General features: G+C 59.7%; 1 protein-coding gene across 1 annotated transcript in view; it reads right to left on the bottom strand.

The window, feature by feature from the left end:
• The window catches only part of B4GALNT4 (beta-1,4-N-acetyl-galactosaminyltransferase 4), a 120,759-nt gene that overhangs the window by 11,552 nt on the left and 89,226 nt on the right, over positions 1–19,981 (bottom strand). The window contains exons 8-13 of the mRNA XM_065403888.1: positions 15,364–15,442; positions 10,352–10,418; positions 4,562–4,705; positions 3,784–3,893; positions 2,521–2,621; positions 1,641–1,723 (exon numbers count right to left, since the gene is read on the bottom strand). Coding sequence (XP_065259960.1) covers positions 1,641–1,723; positions 2,521–2,621; positions 3,784–3,893; positions 4,562–4,705; positions 10,352–10,418; positions 15,364–15,442 — 584 coding nt within the window. The remainder of the gene's footprint in view (positions 1–1,640; positions 1,724–2,520; positions 2,622–3,783; positions 3,894–4,561; positions 4,706–10,351; positions 10,419–15,363; positions 15,443–19,981) is intronic.

Below are 19,981 nucleotides of genomic sequence, written 5' to 3'. Positions count from 1 at the left end.
GAAAGGTGCAATGACTGGCCCAAAGGCAGACAGCAAACGGGCGGCAGAGTCAGATGACACCCTCCCTCCCATCCAATCCTGTGCCCATTTCTCAGACCGTGCTGCCTTCATTCAGAACAGGAGCAGTTCCTCCTTGGGGAGAGCCCCCGGTCGATTGCTGCACACGAGGCAGGTGAGTGGGAGGGCTCTGGCACCCCGGGGATATAAATCCTAACCATGGCACAGCCCTCTGGCATTAAATGATGTCACTGAAAGCTGGGCAGGAGGATTCATGCTGCTCCCAGCCACGGAATTCTTCTGTGAACTCCTTTGGAGAAGCCAGGGCTGCAGGTCAAAGGGGCAGTGAAGCTCTGAGCTACTCTGATTAACACGCTGCACTCCCAGAGGGACTTGGAGGGGAAAGAAATGACTGATGCTGTTTTAAGGCAATTAAGTCTCAGCAGAAATCAGCTTTGGCCTGGCGCTGATTTTCCCTTCCGGCTGCCGAGGACGGGTGTGTGGGTGAGACGAGGGAGAGCTCTTGGGAACGCACAGCACACTGCAGGAGGGGTCGTGCGCGTTCGTGGGTGGAGATCAGTGTGGCGCTGCCAGCGCAACTTCCCCCATAATGAGATGGGAACCCAATACCCTCCCAGCCAGGCCGCCGAGACCGAGCAAAAGGCCCTTGGTGCAGCCGAGGGGAGGAGACTCAGAGGCACATGCAGGAAACCCCCTTTTCCAGCTGCATTGATTGATTCCAGTGGGCTGATGGAAACAGCTCCACATAGGGGTTCACCGCCGGCTCAAGGAGCACACTGGGAAAGTCAGCCACAAAGACACAGAGGTGCCAATGTGATCATGCTCAGAGGTGCAGGTCCGAGCACCCCGAGGGGGCAGGGAGGGGGAATCCCGCCAGGGGTGCATTGGGGGCGCGGGTCCCAGTGCCCCGAGGGGGCAGTGTGCGGGAATCTCGCCAGGGGTGTGTTGGGGGTGCGGGTCGCAGTGCCCTGAGGGGGCAGTGTGCGCGAATCCCGCCAGGGGTGTGTTGGGGGCGCAGGTTCCAGTGCCCCGAAGGGGCAGGGAGGGGGAATCCCGCCAGGGGTGCAGTGGGGGCACGGGGCCGAGTGCCCCGAGGGGGCAGGGAGAGGGAATCCCACCGGGGTGTGTTGGGGGCGCAGATCCCAGCACTGCGAGGGGCCAGGGTGGGGGAATCCTGGCCCTAGTGTACAGGGTGAGCTGCACGTGGAGGCTGGCAAGGCAAAGCCGTGAAGCCCAGGGGATTCAGTGGTGCAGCAATCAGTAAATGGGAGCACAGATTCAGTCACCAGTATCCAGAATTGCTGGGAGAGAGGCAGGAACTCTCCATTCCCACCCGGCCTTGCCCCAGGGACACTGACCGTCCGAGTGGGCTCACTCCTTCCAGTGTTGTGACCCCCCGTGCCCGCCCCCAGCCCTGCCTGACTTAGCGACTTCCTTCCCACCACCCATCTGGTGCCCAATTCAGCAACCAGGGCTCCAGCGCCGACGCACAGAGCCTGGCGTGCCAGGCCGTGAAGCACCGTCCCTGCTAGCATGGCGGAACGCCTGCGCCGGCCCACGCTGCTGAGAGAGGGAGGGCAGCGGGGCAAGCGGCGTCGGCAGGGCGTGCGAGGACTGCTTACTGTCTGAGTTCAGGAAGAGAAAGGCTCTCTGGCGAGGATCCTCCTCTTCCTCATCCATCTTCATGTACTTGTAGAAGCCAAACCTGGGGGGGGAGGGGAAAGAAGCAAAGGACAACGTCGCCGAGATGCGCACACACAGCTGCACTGACACTGGCACAGCCTAGGGCAAACCAAACCAAACCACTCCAAACAAGGCACCTCTTTAGCTCCATATCGTCTCACACAGCAGGACCAGAGCTGAGATCCCCAGACTCGTTTTACTCTGGGACCCGGGGGCGAGGCCTCATCCGCCCACCCACCGCTGCGAGCCCAGAGCGATGGGCTGCTCGGACACTGGGTGGGCCCCACATTTCTCCTCTCAAACTCTCGCTGCGAATCGGTAGGTAGAGGAAACATGCTTCCCTGCTCCTGGCGAGGCACCTTGCGGGGATGCAGGGGAGGGAGGGTCAGAGCTGATGCAAAGTGGGCATCTGCCCCTGGTCTGGCATTTCCCGAGCCAGCTCATGGGGAAGGAAGGCTGCTGGCTGGAAAGGGGCCTGGCACGGGATGCGAGCCTGAGGAATGGGCTTGGTGGGTACAGTCTGGTTCCCTAGGAAACGGGGTCCGTTTCTCAACCACCACCCTCCCTGTGGGCAGGCCCAGGCCCCCTCAGCACCCCGGCTGGGCCCCCGGCAGAGCAGGGCCCAGGCTCAGTGTGTGGTTCCTCCCTGCGAGCACCCGGGCTGGGGACAGAGATTCTCTGGGGCCGTCCCTGCCCTGGCACTAAGAAGCCCCATGCCCAGGGGGCTCTTTCTGTCGTGCCATAGAGCCCCCAGCTCCCATAGCAGCAGTGCCAGCACAGGGCCCCCGCTGAACCTCCCTGCCCGCCCCCCCCACTCACTTCTCCAGGTAGAGGGGGGATTCTCTGTAGAAGCACTTGTTCTCCGTCTCCATGTGGGTGAGGCGGGTGAAGTCGTTGGGGTACACGAACGAGAGGTAGACCTGGGGAGCCGAGCAGAGGAGTCACCAAGAGCATGTGCACCCCGGGGCACGGCGAGGTATGCCCACGACCAGCATTCCCCGGGGGTGGCAGGAGAGAGAGGGAGGGGTCCAGGTGTGGGCGCTCCTGGTGAGGGCTCTGAGGTCATGAGGCCGTTGGCGCAAGCTCCTTGGACTGTGGCGTCTCCTGGCAGAGAAGCCTGATGCTCATCAGCCCACGGCCCAAGCCGCCTCCATGGCGTCTGCCAGGCCAGCACTCAGCTGAGGGGCCCTAGAGACAGCTTGGGGCAGGGGAGGGGACTGGAAGGAGACGGCTCATTCAGCGTTGGCGTCATGGCTCCCTGGCACTGTAGCCGCCTGTGCCAGAGGCTGCAGGAACAGGGCCTTGATGGGCACTGCCTCAGAGGAGCAGCAGGCACTTGGAGCCAGCTGGTGCGTGCATTGGGAGGACTGGCAGGGGCCTGGCACCTCTGGGACAGGTGAGAGACGGGGGACTTAATGGGCAGGGCTGGAGGGCCGTAAAGGGGTCTTTATAAAGGGACCCTATTGGATGGTGCCCTCCCCTGTGTGTCAGAGAGCCCTATCCCTCTGCCAGCCTGTCTCCTTTCAGTCCCTAGAAGCACCGACAGATTTGATACAGAGACAGCAATGACCCCTTTCTACCAGCCGCCTTGGCAGCAGGGCGAGCCCATCAGCTGCTGCGTGGGTGAGGAGAAGGCCGACAGGCTGGAAGGGGCGCCGGGTTGCGTCTCAGCCAGTAGGGGGCGAGCCAAGGGAGGGGTACTCTGCTGGCGCAGGGAGCCCTGTGCCTGGGGGCGGGGTGCCTCCCACACCTCAGTAGAGCACTGGGAGCGCGTAGTGACTGCAGAGCCGGCAGGATACAGAACAGGACTGCGGGGGCCCTTGTGACATGGCTGCTCCACGCACCCCAACGCCCAAAGCCCCCGTGCTGCAGCTCTGCCAACTTGCCGAGACCAGAGGAGCTGTGCCCGTGGGCCTGGTCCAGAGCCCCAGAACCAATGGGAGGCTTTCCACTGCCTTGGGCAGGCCCTGCAGCCCGTCCTGGGGGCACAGACACATGGGTTTTATGTCCACATCTCCTGGTGACCCTCACAGGGCGAGGGGCGGGAAGGGGAGCAGAGACCCGGCTAAGCTGGACACTTACGAACTGCAGGCCCTGGTAGCGGGCGATAGGGAAGTCCTTCACCACATAGGTGGGGCTGTAGGCGCAGGGCACCAGCACGTTCTCCACGTGGGACGCCTCGATCTGGGGAGCTGGGCGAGAGGAAGTCAGGGCTTAGGCTATGTCACGCAGGGGGGCTCTCAGCCACCCCCATATGCAGAGAAAACCCACATGGCCCTCTAGAGCCCAGCCCAACCTGGACAACTGCCCTGCCCACACTGTCCCCTATAGAGCAGCCCAGCTCCTGTAGGCCAGCCCAGCCCAGCCCAGCCCAGCCCAGCCCAGCCCAACCTATCCCCTATAGCCCATTGCAGCCTGGGCAACCACCCATCCCATCCCATCCCCTATAGTCCAACCCAACCTGGGAGACCGCCCAGCCCAGCCCAACCCTTATAGCCCACCCTAGACCCTATAGGCCAGCCCAGCCCAGGCTAACCCCTATAGCCCATTGCAGTCTGGGCAACTGCCCATCCTATCCCCTATAGCCCAACACAACCTGGGAGACCACCCATCCCAGCCCCTATAGTCCAGCCTAGCCCAGCCCAGATCTGGGAGTGGCTCCTCACCAGGGCATGGAGCTGGAGGGGCACAGGGGCTCCCTGGGTACCTGATCCTATCCAGCCTCATTTCCTCGCCTTCTCTGCACGGACTAACAGCTTCTCTCCCAGCTGAGAGAGTTAAATCCCTGCCCCCTCCAGCCCCGCTCTCCTCACACTCCCCCACCAGCAGGGACTCTCCCGGGAGCCCCTGCCCCACTTACTGAGGAAGAAGGTGTCCCTGGGGTCGGGTTTGAGCATGTCGGCCCCGTGCTCGTCCCTCTGCGCCTCGGACATGTAGCTCCCGGCGTGGCTGGCAAGGGACTGGGGGATGTGAGCCACGTGGTTCATCTTCAGAGAGGACTCGTCTGAAGGGGAGAACGAGGAGAAAGGCCACAGTGACGCCGGGCCTTGACTCACATCCCGGCGAGTCAGGCACAGGGGCTCCCGGCCCAGCAGGCCATGCTCCGGGGGTGGGGGCACCTAACGATCCCAGGTCCACTCCTGGGTGATGGGGCCAGAAAGAGATGTTCCATACGGACCCTCCCTAAGCACAGCGTTAGCACCGACCCCAAACCTCCTCACCCCACCCCAATCCCTCGACCCCAAATTATGCCTCATGCCAATCCCCCATGACCTGCAGCTTTAACGCTGCCCCTCAAACTCCATCCCCCCACCCCAAACCCCATCCCGATCCCCCCGCCCCAAACCTGCCCCATCCCGATCCCCTCCAACCTGCAGCTTTAGCACTGACCCTCAAACCCCACCCCATCCCGATCCCTTCACCTCAAAGCCATCCCAATCTCCCAATCCCATCCCGATCCCCCCGCCCCACACCCCTGCCCCATCCTGATCCCCCTGCCCCAACCCTGCCCCTTGGTCTAGAGGCTTCCACCGGCGCTGTCACTCGGGCCCCTGCTGCCTCGCGCTCCTTCCTGCAGGCGGTCAGCGCAATTCCAAAGGCTAGGCCCCAGGCGTAACGCTCCCACTGGCCACCTTACAAACGTCCAGCATCGGTGCTTCTCGAGGAGATGCTACTGGGCTCTAGTGGAGCGGCCCCTGGCCTTCTCCAGGGGGAGGGAGATGTGCCACCTGATAGCAAAGGAGTATACAGCCAGAAATCCATGGAGAGAGTCTCTCAGCAGGTATCAAGTGTCCCCAGGCTCGCTCCGCTAGAGCAACAGATAATCTAGTTGATTTTCTAACTGGTGTCATTCTTTGCAGGTAGCATGCCTGTGCTCGCCTGACATGGAGGGGGTGGAGTGTCCTGGCCTGACATGGAGGCTTCAGGAAGAATACCCATAAGTGAATCAATTGGTTTATGTGGAACTCGTAAATTACCTCCAGGATGAATTTCAGGTGGAGGTGAAGGGATACCTTTTCTTGATGAATATTAGCATATGGCGGGTCAGCCATGAGGGTCCCCAGCTCACCCACTCTCCTGGCCAATGTCATGGCGACCTTCAGAGACAGGTGAGTCATTGAGCACGTGGCCAATGGTTCAAAAGGTGGCCCTGTCAGCATTGAAAGTAGGAGACTGAAGTCCCACCGCAGCATTGGCTCCCCTATCGGTGGGAAGGTCCCAGGACGACCCTTTAGGGACCTGGTTGTTACTGGGTGAGTAAGAACAGAGTAGCCATCTACTGGAGGATGGAATGTACTGATTGCCGCTAGGTGGACCTGCAGCGAGGTAACAGAAAAACTCAATGTCTTGAGAGGAGGTGGGCTAAAACAGCAGGACTACCTGCTGGCTCTGATAGCTGGTTCTGTTGCACCCAGGTACAGAAAGATCCCCATTTGGCTAGGTAACATTTTCTGGTAGACTCTTCCCTGCTGTGATTAAGTATAGTTTGAATGGCCTGCGAACATGAATGCTATAGGTCTGATGACCATCCAAATGCCAAACAGTGAGGAGAAGAGAGTCTGGGCTGGGATGTCTGATCCTGCCGTTGTCCCGAGTTAGCAGCCAGGAAGGACTGAATGCTGATGGGTTGACTTTCGTAGGAAATCCGGAAAGCAAAACTGTCTGGGCCAATTGTCTGCAAAGAGGATGACTCATGCTTTGTCATGATAAATCTTCCCTAGACCCTGGGGGAGTAGTGGGATGGAGGGGAAGGCTCGTCCAGGGCAGGAGGAGGGCACTGTCCCAGGAGTCCTGGCCTTGTGCTGCTCTGGAACAACACATGTTGAACTTCTTCATCTGAGAGGGAAACAGGTCCCACAGTGACGTCCCCCACTGAGTGCAGATGCTGTTCAGCCCTGAATTGTGTCACTCCCACTCGCGACCGGTGTTGAAATACCTGCTGAGGCTGTCTGCCAGCGAGTGCTGGGCACCACAGGGGTACATCACGGAAACTGTTCCAGAAGATGATGCCTCTACGCACGCTGGCGGGGATTTTACCCCTCCTTGTCAGCGGGAGGAATCTGGTACAAGCCTGACTGGCTGCTTTTAGTTCCAAGAGACTGATAGGCATCTCAGCCGCCCCAGGCAGTGGCTGTGGTAGGTGACCGTGCCTTCTCCGAGGGAGCATCAGTTACTGACTGGATTGGCCTGAGGCGACCATATTTTATCTGCACAAATGGCCCCGCAGCCCCTGGAGTCAGTGGATCTGGACCCCAGCCACGTGACAGAGGTGTAAACTTCTGCTGTGCCGTATGACCGGGGGTGAGCACACAGACAGCACGCCTGCCTGCCACACGTTTACTACAGGAGTCAGGGCGTCCTAGGTAATGCGAGGTCAGAGCTGCAGTGAAAACTCTGCAGATGAGCTGAGCCCTGTGTGCTGGAGTGGGGATTTTTCATAATATTTTGGATGACTATTGTGTGGGCCCCCGTTTCCCCTATGTGGGGCTTGGCTAACGAGGTGGTGGGAAAGGGTTGTTTACTTCCTGCAGAGACCCAGAGATACAGGCGTGACCGACGCCTACCTGCCTGGGTCCCCATGCCCATGGAGAGTCCAGGAAGACAATGGCCACTCCAATTACCCAGACATTTGGCACCTAGCTACAAAAGACCATGACTGGCTCATCCTCCTTAGGAAGCCAGCTGGGTGTGACCAGCTGGAGAACAAAGGACTGTGGAGGGGCCAGGTGAGGTTAAGTGTGGGTTGTTAAGTGTGGCAGGGGACATTGCTGGACTGGGACTAACGAGGGGTCGGAGGGCTCTGTTCTGACCCAGATGGACCAGGCTGTAACTTTCTGTTCTCCATGTTAACGAAGGACTTTCTACGCTGTGTTCCAGACATCTAAGAAACCCGGCTGCTTTTACAGCGCTGGCTGAGAGTCACTCCAGAGTAAGGAAGCTGGGGGTGCATTGCTCCCTTTGGGGGTGCAAGTCTCCCGCAACTGTCCAATCCAGGTGGACTTGCTGCAGGTCGGTCCCAGGAGGCGGTGAAGCCAAGTGGCTTTCCCCAGTGAAAGAGTGTGACCCTAAGAGGGCTAATACCCTGAAGGGGTCTTCCCAGGGACTGTCCCAGGGCTGTACGACAGCACCGGCCCTGTGGATCTGCGGCAGCCTGTTTGCTGCACTAGGAGACTGTCCTAGCCTTCATATCCAGGGAGGAAGGGCTGGTTTGTTACTCCGCGATCAGTCATTTCCCTTCAATAACTCCCCCCCCCCCCCCACGACCCTGCCCCCTTCTCCCACCTTGCAGTCTGAGCACAGGCTGGCCTGCAGTCCCAAACCGTGGGGGAGGGAGCGAGCACGGGGGCAGGAGACACCCACATGCTGACTGATAGCGTGCAGAAGGAAATACATGCGTGCACCATCTGTCTTGCCAGCACCTGTGTCGATATCCCAATGGCTCCACCGTCCCTCTTCTCCACGTTAATCCTAGGTGTATCTGTGCCTGCTGCCATCCCTGCTGCCTTATCAACCCCTTCCAGGGGACACTTAATTACCAGCCCCTTATGTAACGAGAGCTGGGCCAGGATCTATTCATCAAGAGCTCCTGCTGCCGGGCTGGGTTGCGGGGGAAGCAGAAGATCTATAGATTTAAGTAAATCCACACCGTCCATCCCTGCTTACAAGACAGGTCATCAGTGTCGTTGTAGTCATGTCGGTTCCGGGATATCAGAGGCAAGGCGGGGGAGGTAATAGCTTTTACTGGGCCAACATCTATGGGTGAGAGAGACACGCTTCTGTGCTACACCGAGCTCTTCTTCAGGTCTGCCCAGGGCCAGGGCTAGGAGCTGCCCTCGGCTCCCCTTTGTTTCCCTAGAAAGCCATGAGGAGTGAGGGAAGGAGCCCTGGGGAAGGCACCTTTCCCCAGGCAAGGAGCTCTGGGATTGGCTGTCCTGTCCGGGGACAGGGCCCTCTCACCGAGAGCCGGCAGTGGGAAAGAGAGCGCAGATCCTGGCTGGCTGAGAAGCAATGGCTGCCTGGCAATAGCTCTTTTCCCCGTCCCCAGGGTGGGGGTGAGTCTGGAGGGGAGACCAAGCCGCTCCCAGCAGGGGTCCCACCATGGCTGTCAATGGAATCCACCCGGCTGCAGGTGTCAGAGATGGGACAGGCAATGGCATCTCCTCCCTTCTTGAGCTCAGCTCTTTGGCTGGCCCACGGAGGTGGCTCCCAGCTGGGCTCTCTGTAGCGGAGGGCGGGGTGAGCTGGAGCCAGCACTGCAGGACACTGTCGCTGTGCTGGCATCTGTCCTGTGACGGAGCCAGCCAGGCGCCACTAACCCTGGGCTGCCTGCAGGGTTTGCTGCACTGCAGCATTGGGGGAAGATGAGGGGAAAAACGCTGACAGCTGGAATTCCTTCCAATTCAGCCCTCTGTGGGAAGCACATACAGACACACGCTCCCATCTCACCACTGCCACACGCCACTACGCCTGCCCCTCCCCAGACACGCGCCACCAGGCCTGCTCTGCCCCAGCACATCCCGCCGCACCAGCCTGATCCTCCCCATAGCACGGTGCCTGCCCTATTACACCCTACTGTGCCTGTCCTGATCCGCCCCATAGCACCCCGCTGCACTCCACCGCCCCAGCTCTGATCCGCCCCATAGCGCCACGCCTGCCCAGCCACACCCCACTGCCCCAGCCCTGATCCAGCCCATAGCGCCACGCCTGCCCTACCACATCCCACTGCCCCAGCCCTGATCCGCTCCATAGCGCCACGCCTGCCCTGCCACACCCCACCGCCCCAGCCCTGATCCTCCCCATAGCACGGTGCCTGCCCTATTACACCCTACTGTGCCTGTCCTGATCCGCCCCATAGCGCCCCGCCGCACTCCACCGCCCCAGCTCTGATCTGCCCCATAGCGCCACGCCTGCCCAGCCACACCCCACTGCCCCAGCCCTGATCCATCCCATAGCGCCACGCCTGCCCTGCCACACCCCACTGCCCCAGCCCTGATCCGCCCCATAGCACTGTGCCAGCCCTGAGCCACCCCACAATGATGGCTACACCCACAGTGTGTTAGACAAAACGCCAGTGTCGCAGAAAGCATCATGGAAAATAGAACATTTTGGGGGCAATTATTAGAGGAAAGTTTTGGGTTTCGGAAAAAAGGCCCTTTGTCGACGAGAAAACCATTTAGCGTAGAAAATTCCCACCGGCTCCCACGCTCTGGTCTGCGTGCAGCCACGCCCACCCATCCAGGCGCAACCACGCTAACGCCCGTCCAGGTGTGCTCCCACTGCCACACGCTGCCATCCCGATCCCATTGCTCCCCCTCCTATGCGCTCTCCCCCACATGTGCATGAGGACCTGGTTTGATGCAGGATCATGCCTGTTACACAAGCAGACGGCCATTTACATGGCCCAGTGCTCAACAGCGACAGCACCTGTGCTCCCGCTGCCATCCCGATCCCATTGCTCCCACTCCTAAGCACTCTCCGCCACACGCACACATGCATGAGGACCTGGTCTGATGGGGGATCGCGCCTATAACACGCACAGCCTGCCGTTCCCACAGCACACGCACTTCTGGGCACACGCTACCCCTGAACGCCCGGCGGAGGAAGGGTAAGCAGATCTGGGGGCGGGCAGCACACTGGGGAATGCCTTTACCTGTGTAGAGAGAGATGAAGGGGGAGTCGATCACCTCGAACTTCAGGCTGGGAAGGAACACGCGCCACTGGAAGAGAAGAGAATGAGAATCATAGCTGGGGCTGGGGGTGTCACGCTGGCCCCCCCCCGCCGAAGAGGGGTCTGGTAGACAAGCAGGAAGCAAGAGGCTGCCCCGGTGCCCGCTCAATGCTTCTTCCCTCTGTGTCTCCTCTCCTGGCTGACAGGGATTGTCAGGGAGAAGAGGCTGCCCAACGGAAGCCGAGTCCACAGCGTGCTGCCCGCGCCCAGGTGACCCTCCCCATCTCTGGGTAGCAGGAAGTCGCCACTCCCAGTAGCCAGCTGCCAGGTAACACGCCCCTAGGCCCCAGCCCTGTCTGTATGGGGAGCAGGGAGGTGCCGTTCCAAGGTGGTTGCACCAGATTGTGCAGCACTGATGCCCTCCAACTCAGATTGTGGCCTGGGACACACCAGTGTAAATCCAGAGTGACTCCAGATTGGAGCACAGGCCTTGTCTGCATGGGGGTGGGGAGTTTGCACTGCTGTAGCCATACATGCATTGCCCCAAGATTGGGCTTGTACAGGTGGGACTTACTGGTAATTCACCAGGGCATCTGTGCACAGACCCTGCTTTGCACAAGCACAGTGTGTCTGCACTAGTGCTTCGCACCAATGCAGCCAAACCAATGCGGTTGCATTAGTGCCAGCCTCTGTAGTCTAGACAAGCCCTTATACACCGCAATGCCAGGAGCCTCCGACTGAAGCCAACGGGAACATCTCCGGATTTACTCTGGTGTAAATGAGGGCAGAACGGGGCCTTTCAGTTTTTAGTGACTAGGAAATTGCGGTCTCCCATTGTGGGATTGTGACTCAGAACCAGGATTTCAGATGTGCAGAACTCAGCAAGCCAGAAAGACCTTTGTGATCACAGTTCCGACTGAACAGGCTTGCAAATCAGTTGCTTATTGTGTTGAGTGACAAAGGCAGTTTTAATCCATACACTGTACTGTGTGCGTGTGCATCACACATACTCTCAGGAGTGCAAGCTTGCAGCTTTTGCCAGGGACTTCACAGCAGCTCCACCTAGCTGAGCAAGGAGGGGAGGGGGCGGGGGAGCGTTTGCCATGAATGGCTCACCTCCCTTCCCGTTCAGAAAGGGATAAATTGAGTCTCTTTAAAAAGGCTAATAATATTTCACCTCCAGCGGCCCACAGAGCTGGAACGGCCTCCATGAAAGGAGCAGGGCTCTGCGGAGAGGGATCAAAACGAGATTGTTCAGAGTCTCTAGGAGACGAGGAACATTTTATCTCGAGGAGAAAGAGTTTTAGACGCCCTCCTGAAATAAGCACCCAGCCCTATTTGAAGGGAGGGCTTTCTCAAGCCCCACGAGAGAGCTAGCTCTTCATTATTGCCTTTGCCCTCTTGGTATTTTTTTTGCAAGAAAGTAGAAAACAACTTTTCTCAGGGCCCCTTGCCGCCTCTACTGTTTGCCAAGCATGGATCCCCCAAACTGGGTTGATATCAGGCTTTTTAATTAACAGACCTTGAGCTACAGATGTCAGCGTAATTGTGGGACGACGGAGAACTGTCCCGCAGCACCAGTAGGGGGAGCACAAGACATTAGTGCAGGGGTGGGCAAACTTTTTGGCCCAAGGGCCAGATCTGGGTATGGAAATTGTATGGCGGGCCATGAATGCTCACAAAATTGGGGTTGGGGTGCAGGAGGGGGTGAGGGCTCTGGGGTGGGGCCAGAAATGAGGAGTTCAGGGTGCAGGTGAGGGCTCTGGCTGGGGGTGCGGGCTCTGGGGTGGGGCTGGGGATGAGGGGTTTGGAGTGCAGGAGGGTGCTCCGGGCTGGGATCAAGGGGTTCGGATGGCAGGAGGGAGATCAGGGTTAGGGCATGGGAGGGGCTCAGGGGTACAGCCTACAGGCGGCACTTACCTCAAGCAGCTTCCGGAAGCAGCATGTCCCTACTCCAGCTCCTACGTGGAGGCATGGCCAGGCGGTTCTGTGCGCTGCCCCGTCCACAGGCACCGCCTCCACAGCTCCCATTGGCTGCAGTTCCCGGCCAATGGGAGCTGCGGGGGTGGCGCCTGTGGATGGAGCAATGCACGGAGCCCCCGGCTTCCCATAAACGTAGGAGCTGAAGGGGGGACATGCTGCTGCTTCCTGGAGCTGCAGCACGCGCACGTGGAGCGGCCCCAACCCTGCGGGCAAAGCCCCAGTGTCCACTCCCCAGCGGGAGCTTGAGGGCTGGATTAAATCGCCTGGCAGGCCGGATGTGGCCCGCGGACCGTAGTTTGCCCACCCCTGCATTAGTGCCTGGAGGGGCTACCTGGATGGAGCTAGTTTCTCGTGTCATTGCTCACTTTTTTAAGGAGCGTGGTGGATCGGAGACCAACAGCACCAAGCCATTGCTAAGGGCGCCCCTCACAACATTAAATGTCAGTTTTGAAGTCAGCCGCACAGTATTTTGTGCCTAAACTATTGAAATCAAAAGGAGACAGAAGCCCCACTGAGCAGCTGGGAACGTTTCCTTTACTGAAGACAGCTCTTACTGAAGTTGCCAACTCGGGACTTGACACAAAGCCAACGGAAGTCAGCAAGCTTTGGCTCAGGCCCTAAAACAGCGCTCTCTTCCCCAGCCTCTCTTCAAGCCTGGTCTATGCACAGAAACAGCACTGAGCCAACTCACATAGGTGTTTAAACCAAGGCCGTTATGTTGACCCAGAGCCCTGGGTCGATGCTTCTATTGCTGTCTGTGTGTGGCTCGTTTCAGTTGAATTTAAACCTTTCTAATCGACTTAAGCTAAGTTTTATATCAGTTTGCAGCCAGGCAGCCTTGGGCATTGGTTTACCTAAAGCCACTTTAAATGATCACACCTGTAGCTAAATGGGTGCAAGTTTGTGTCTAGACCAGCCCCTAAATCCACAGTGGTACAGTGGGGAACTGCCAAAGGGTTCCTCCCTTCTTTACGATCCCTTCAAAGGGATTCCCCCCCCCAAAAAAGTTTTCCCCCACCCCCCCGCTTGTTTTTTCCCCTTTGAAATTCAAAGTCTTGCCCATGCTGAAGGCAACGGGAGAACTAGGGAGATAGTGCCCTCAGAAGTGCCAAAGTTGAGCAGCTAGAATGGGGAAGGGAGGGGGGCTTATCAGACTAGAACGGGGTTGGCAACCTCTGAGAAGTGGGGTGCCAAGTCTTAAATTAATGAAGGTTTTGCGTGCCAGTAAAAGGTTTTGCGTGCCAGACCGGCAGCACAGGCGGCCGCCGGAACCCCAGACCGGCAGTGGGCTGAGCTGCTCAGCCTGCTGCCAGCCGGGGTCCCGGCCGCTGGCCCCACTCAGCCCGCTGCCAGCCCGTGTTCCATCCATCCAGGCCAGGACCCCGGCTGGCAGCAGCGTGCCGCTAAAAATCAGCCTGCGTGCCGCCTTTGGCACGCGTGCCGCAGGTTGCCGACCCCTGGTCTAGAACTTTGTAGTGTTTTGTCTGCACACATTTAATTCCAGTGCTAATAAACACTGTGGAGAAAGGAAGCCTCTGCTGCACCCAGGGAGGCTAGAATCACAGGGCCACAGGCTCAGCTGGCCTGAATTACACCCACTGAGGTCTGGCTCTAGGAGGCTAGAGATGGGCGAGACCTATTAGAGCGTGCCGTGCCATCCCATCCCTTCCAGCCAAGGCAGGATTATCCCCCTCCAGCAATTCCATCAGTGCTTCAGCCAGCCGAGTGCGAACGGTCTCAGTGGAGGAGTCCGTCGCCCCCCTTCGCCACAGTCAAACAGGGCATCTGCACTAGCCAGCCCTTGGGCCCTTTTGCCTTTTGGGGAGGGGCTGACAAGCGACAGCTTTACTCACATCCCTGCCGAAGGCCTGAGACGCCCCCCTCTAAGTCACGCCGGGCAGCAGGCAGCAGGCGCCTGTGAGGGCAGCACACACAGCTCACGGCGGCACCCTCCCGAGGCAGCAAGGCTGGCTAGGTGGCTTCTTTATTGAAAGGGGAGGATGGGCTCTGTGGACTCAGTGCCTCCCCCTCGGGCAGGGCCAGGCCAGCCTCCCATGTGCTGCTGCAAAGCCCCTCTGCAGCCATCGGGGTTTGAATTGGATGAGGTGGGAGTAGGGAATTTGGAGGAGAGATTGGGGCAGGGACAGGGGGCCCCCCCGAGGACACACTGGGCTCCAGCAGCCCCCTCCCTGCTCCACCCCAAGCCTGCAGAGACTTCAGGCCAGCTCGAGGTGCGGAGAACCTGATCGTCAGCAGTGCTGAGCAGCTGCTGATCCCACCGGCATCAGCCAGAGACATGGGTGATCAGTGCTGCTGAGAACCAGGCTTTGGGCCTCTCTTGCTGAGCCCCCTGAATCAGGAGCCACCTCTGGAAGATTTGGCCCTGATGCCCTGCAGCGTCTCACCCAGGAGAAGGCTGGGGCAGTACATTGCAATGCCACAAAGAGACACCAGCCACGCACCATGTCCAAGGAGGATGCCCTGCCTGGAACACACTAAGTGTGCAAAGACGGGGACAGCAAACAAACAGGTGAGGATCATCTCTAGGGAAAGCTCCAGGGAGAGACGGGAGCCACAGGGCGCCCAGGAGGGTAGATGAAGGGGGAGGTCAGGGATCTGCCCGGGGGAATCTACAGGGTATAGACACAAGTAAGCGGGCAGGGGATGCACTCCAGGGCTGCAAGGAAGAGATGGTGGGGGCTGGAGCTCAGGCCTCCCACAGCTTTTCTCTGGGCTGAAGTTGGAGGTGTGCGGTGAGGAATGGGGGATTCAACTGCAGGTTTCCCATTCTCCTCTGGCAAATCTTCACCCTTGGAACAGATCCAAGTTGAGGCTTTGGCAAGGAAAGTAGCAGAGCCCAGCCAGGGGATGGAGGCTACCTGGGGACGCGCTCTTGACTCAGAGCGTTTCTCCGAAGGTAAGCGTCTGAGCCCCATGGCCGTGAGAGCCAGGGTCTGGCTAAGCCAGCACCACAGAGCAAGCTTGGCAGGGACCAACCCGAGGTTACTCACGCCTACTTCCACGTGGTCCGACCCGCGGTCATCCTGCTTGTGGAGGAGCTCAAAGTAATAGCGTCTGGAGGACATGAGGCTGCACGAGAGGGAGAGAGGCTGGTTAGGAACCAGTGACCCTGACAAGGGTCTTCTAGCCCTCCCTCCGGGGGTGGGGGAGCCCTCTGGCCCCAGAAGGCTGGTTCCAGGAGTGGGGGAGTACAGACAGTCGGAGGTGGCGGCAGCCTTATGCCGAGGGGTTTTATGGCGGGCTGGGAGATGAGCGTGTGGGGCAGTTCCCTCAACCCCACTGCAAGAGCCCGCTGCACTGGCGTGGGAGCAGCTTTCCCATCACCCAGGCAGAGGAGACCTCTTCTGCACGGGACAAGTCGACAGGGCTAGCCCGACAGGTCCTGGTGGGATTTCACAGGGGGCGTGAAGGAGCTGTGCCCGCTTCCCAGCTCTCCTCCCCACCTCCCAGGATGGCCCCCGCACAGCCCCCTGTCCCAGACACGCACTGTCCCTCTCAAGCAAGTCTTTGGCCAAGGGTCACAAATGGATCTTCCCAGCTCGCTCTCCCCCTGGGGCTGGGCCATGCGGAGCAGCTGCCAGAGCGCCACGGCTGTGCGAGATGCCTAGGTTCCTCCCGCTGCCACTGGGCATGGAGCGGGAAGCTCGCTCTGATAGGTGCTCACAAAACCCCTCTGCTATTGCCTGACACCTCCTGGCTTACCACAGGGCAGCGTGGAGAAGGCTTCCCCGACACACGGTACCCCCAGCTCATCCCAGCAGGGTACCCTCACTAGCTGAAGCCTGCGTGGCGGGGATCCAACTGCTGCTACGGGTTACAATGACTGAGTCTGCTGCCTCTCTCATATGCCCGGGGCCTGTGCCTGGGTTTCAGCCTCCTGGCTGCTCCTGGCGCGGGAGGGGGAGATTGACATGGTGTTTCCTCTCTGGGCTCTGGGATACGGTGAATGGAAACACGAAGTGATGCTGTCAAGCTGCAGGCATTCTGCAAACAACCGTTCTGGGGGGAGGAGGGGGGGGCATTGTGGGCGATGGGGGAAGGGAGGATACAAGACACAGGAGGGGGATGGGGAAGAGACAGCGCTGCTGACAGCTCCACTCAGGAGACAGCAGACCCTGTGCCGAGCCTGCTGCTCTCTCAGTGCTGCCTGTCAGTCCCCAGCAGCGAGCCGAACGCTCCCTCCCCACTTCCTGGGGGCTGCATGGCACGCTGCCATGGGAACCCTGCCCAGCGCCCAGCGAGGGGAGTGCTGCCTGCCTGGATGGTGCGAGTCAGGGCCAGGGCCTGGCTCGCATTGCAAATGCCCTGCCTCTATGCTGTGGGAAGTGCAGGGAGGGAAGCCAGGCTGGCATCTCCTAGCCCACCCACTGCCCCGGGGCCCAGAGACGCCCCACGGACAGGAGAGGGGGCTGCTGGCCCCAACCCCTCAGCGTTCAGGCAGCAGCCATTGGAGCACTAAACCCGGCTACTAGTGTTCAAATGCAAGGGTGGAAAGAGACCACCGGAGACCTGCCCCCACCCTCGGCAGGCTCCGACTGAGAGGGAAACAGACGGACAGACAGCCCCGCGGCAGCTGCCTCCGACGGGCATTCGGTGACCCCATCGTGTAACACCTCTGAGGGCCTGAGCTTCAGCAGCTGCAAGGCCAGGCTGGGGAGGGGGATTAGAGGGCGCTGGGCAGGGCTGTGGCCCCCGGAAGGGACACCAATGCCTCTGCCTTCTGGCTAGGACGATACAGGAGTAGTTTCCTGCAGCTCCTTGTACCAGGGCAGGGGCCCTGCACGCTGCCTGGGAGAGACTGCAGTGGCAGACTGGGATTGCAGGACAGGGCGAGGCACGTGGAGGTGTGGAGGCTGTGGGCCAGTTCTCTCACTTCCAGGGATACACAGTTCCTCTGGATGACGCCAATCACGCACTGGGGCCCAGACATTTCAGAGAGTGAGGCTGCCAAGTTAGCAACCTCTGCTAAGGGGGGTTCCTGGACTGGAGTAGCAGGGGACGCTGCACTAGGAGATGGAGTCCACTGGCAGAGCCGCGTGGGGCCCGGAGCGGGGCTAGCAGGGGGCTGAGGTGCACTGCGTAGGAGTAGCTAGCAGAAGCCAGCGTTACCCAACTCTGCCGCCTAGGTGACTGTGACACCCAGGAAGTCAGCAGTGGGCCTGGTGCGGTCCCTGTGAGAACAGCACATTCCCATGCATTGCCAGCTAACGCAGCCCAGAAATATCTGACCTCCCCCGGCTTTGTTTGAGTGCAACATGCTGCTCTGATTTCCCCTGAGCGCTCCGGGAGATCTCGCCCTCATGGCTCCAGGCTGGCCGGCCTCCCCTCAGCTGGGTGTAATCGTGTGTGGCCTGTGCGCCCGAATGCCCCTGCCACCAACACTCCCCTCCCCCCTTCTTTCACTGCCATCCTAATTAGATTAAGAGGATCATATTGTCCCCGGCTAATCATCTGCAAGGGCAGCTGCACTGCGTGACACCCGAAGCCTTCCGCGTGAAGGGACTCTGGGCTAGCGCCAGGGAGGATGGGGGGGGGGGGGGGCGAGCAGCAGGGTGCAACCGTTCCTGGGGGGGTGCGCACATTAGCCCCTTCCCACTGCACAGTCCCTGGGAAAGCCCAGGCTGGAGCCCAGCACTGCATTGGGAAGGGCCCCCCACAGGAGCGAGGGCAATAAGATCTGGTGTAAAGCAACCTGGCAGATCACCAGTCTGGGGGAAAGGGGGTAACACACTCCTAAGCCCTCAGGTTTATTACCTCAGCAGTGGTACAGCTTCTGTGGCCACAGACCATGCTCTATGAACTACGACAAAGGGGCAGGGCTGGCACCACTCAGTTAAACCAGAGGAGCTCTTCCCTTTCTCCCCTCCCTCAGGAAAAATGAGACGTGTCTTTGGACTGTGGAACTCATTGCCACAGGGTGTCGTTGAGGCCAAACACTTAGCAAGACGGAGACCGGGCCTTTACGTGGATCACAGGATATCCAGAGCTCTAATACTAAGAGGGGGGCTCTGGAAAGGAGGTGAAGCATCTTGCTTCAGGGCTTACGCCAACCTCTAGCTATGAGGGGTTAGGATGAGACATTCAAAGGGGGCCAGATTAGCCCAAATCTGCCTACTGTGGGGTTTCCTGCACCTTCTTCTGCAGCATCTAGTGCTGGTCACAGGCCGGTGGACTAGAAGGGCCTGGGTCCGCCCCAGTCTGGCTCCCTGCGTTGCTGTCAGTACTGTCAGAGAGCAGAGTTAACAGCAGGGAGATCCATTCAGGTGAAATTAAGAGAGGAGAAGAGCCAAACACCTGATGCTACAAATCAAGCATTCCCAGGCTAGGAAGGACGGTCTTGTGGTTAGAGAACAGGCCGGGAGCCGGGACTCCTGGGTTCTATTCCTGGCTCGACTTCCCTTCCCTGTGGCTCAGGTCTCCCATTTGCAGAGAGAGGCTCAGTTCATTAGCATCCCCACTGTGCTGGCAGATTCCCCGGCGGGAGGGAGTGCAGAGGCAGTACTGTTATGGCACACACAGGGGCCATGAGAAACAGAAGGGCTGGAAGGAACTCACAGCTGGCTGCTACCAAAGCGTCAGCAGAGAGGCTTGTCATGCCAGGGAAGGGGACGTTCAGAGTGAGGGGTGTGGTTGGATCTGTTGCCCCTAACACAGGGGTACCAGACTGTGAAGCCCATTTATCCCCACAGTGCACCCCACACCACATGCTGAAATTAAGAGAGAGGCCACTGGCCCCGCTGAACTCAGGGGGGTCTGCGGGGGCCCAGCACCTCCACAAACAGGGCTACCCGTGCCTATTGGATCCTGGCAGCCTTCCCTACTGGCTCCACCAACAGCTAATGGCGGAGGCTGCTTGGGCTGCCCCCCGGCCCCAGCAGAGGAGCAGTGCTGGCCAGTTGCCTGCATGGCCCATGGCCAGGCCTGGTTTGGGTGGCTCTGCCCTGCAGGCAGGGTCCCTGCTAGAATACTTCCTGCATCTGGACGGATTCCATCTTGCTTTTGCTGGGCTCTCTCCTCCTGCCTCCTTGCCAGAGGAGGATGCTCTAAGCACGCCGAGTGCACCCTCCAAGCATCCTGCACTGGCCATTAGTGCTATTGGCGGAGCAAGCTCAGGGTCCCGAGCCCTGCAGGAGAACTCCGCGTGCTCAGAGCTGCTGTCTGTGCCCGTCTCCCCCAGCCCCCCTAGATAGCCAGCACAGGGGCGAGGGTTGGGGTAGTGCTGGGGCAGGGACAGGTCCCTAACCCAGGACAGACCCTCCTATCTAGCACAGCTCCCCAAGTCCCTGAGTTCTACTCGTGCAGCACCGGCGCCCCCTGATGCTGCCGGAGAGGGGTTGGGGCTGACTCATGGAAGCCGTCAGCTCCGGGAGCTCTAGTGCAGAACAGAGCGAGCGTGGTTGTGACATGGAGCTGGAGGAAAGGACCACCCCCCCAGCCCAGGCGCTAATGCGCTGCCTGACAGCGAGCTGATGGAGCAGGCAGAGACAAGCCAGAATAGAGCTGTTAGCTCCAGCTAAAGCCATGTCGACAAGCAGCATGCGCGGGTGGCGGGAGAGGAACCCCTCGCTGACACAGCAGGACGTGGGTTGGTGGGCAGGTGTGGGGGAG

Source organism: Emys orbicularis, chromosome 4 (assembly GCF_028017835.1).
Source record: "Emys orbicularis isolate rEmyOrb1 chromosome 4, rEmyOrb1.hap1, whole genome shotgun sequence".
Lineage (NCBI taxonomy): Eukaryota > Metazoa > Chordata > Testudines > Emydidae > Emys > Emys orbicularis.
Note: the sequence above shows the minus strand (reverse complement) of the source record. Positions and strands in the feature narration are given on the sequence as shown.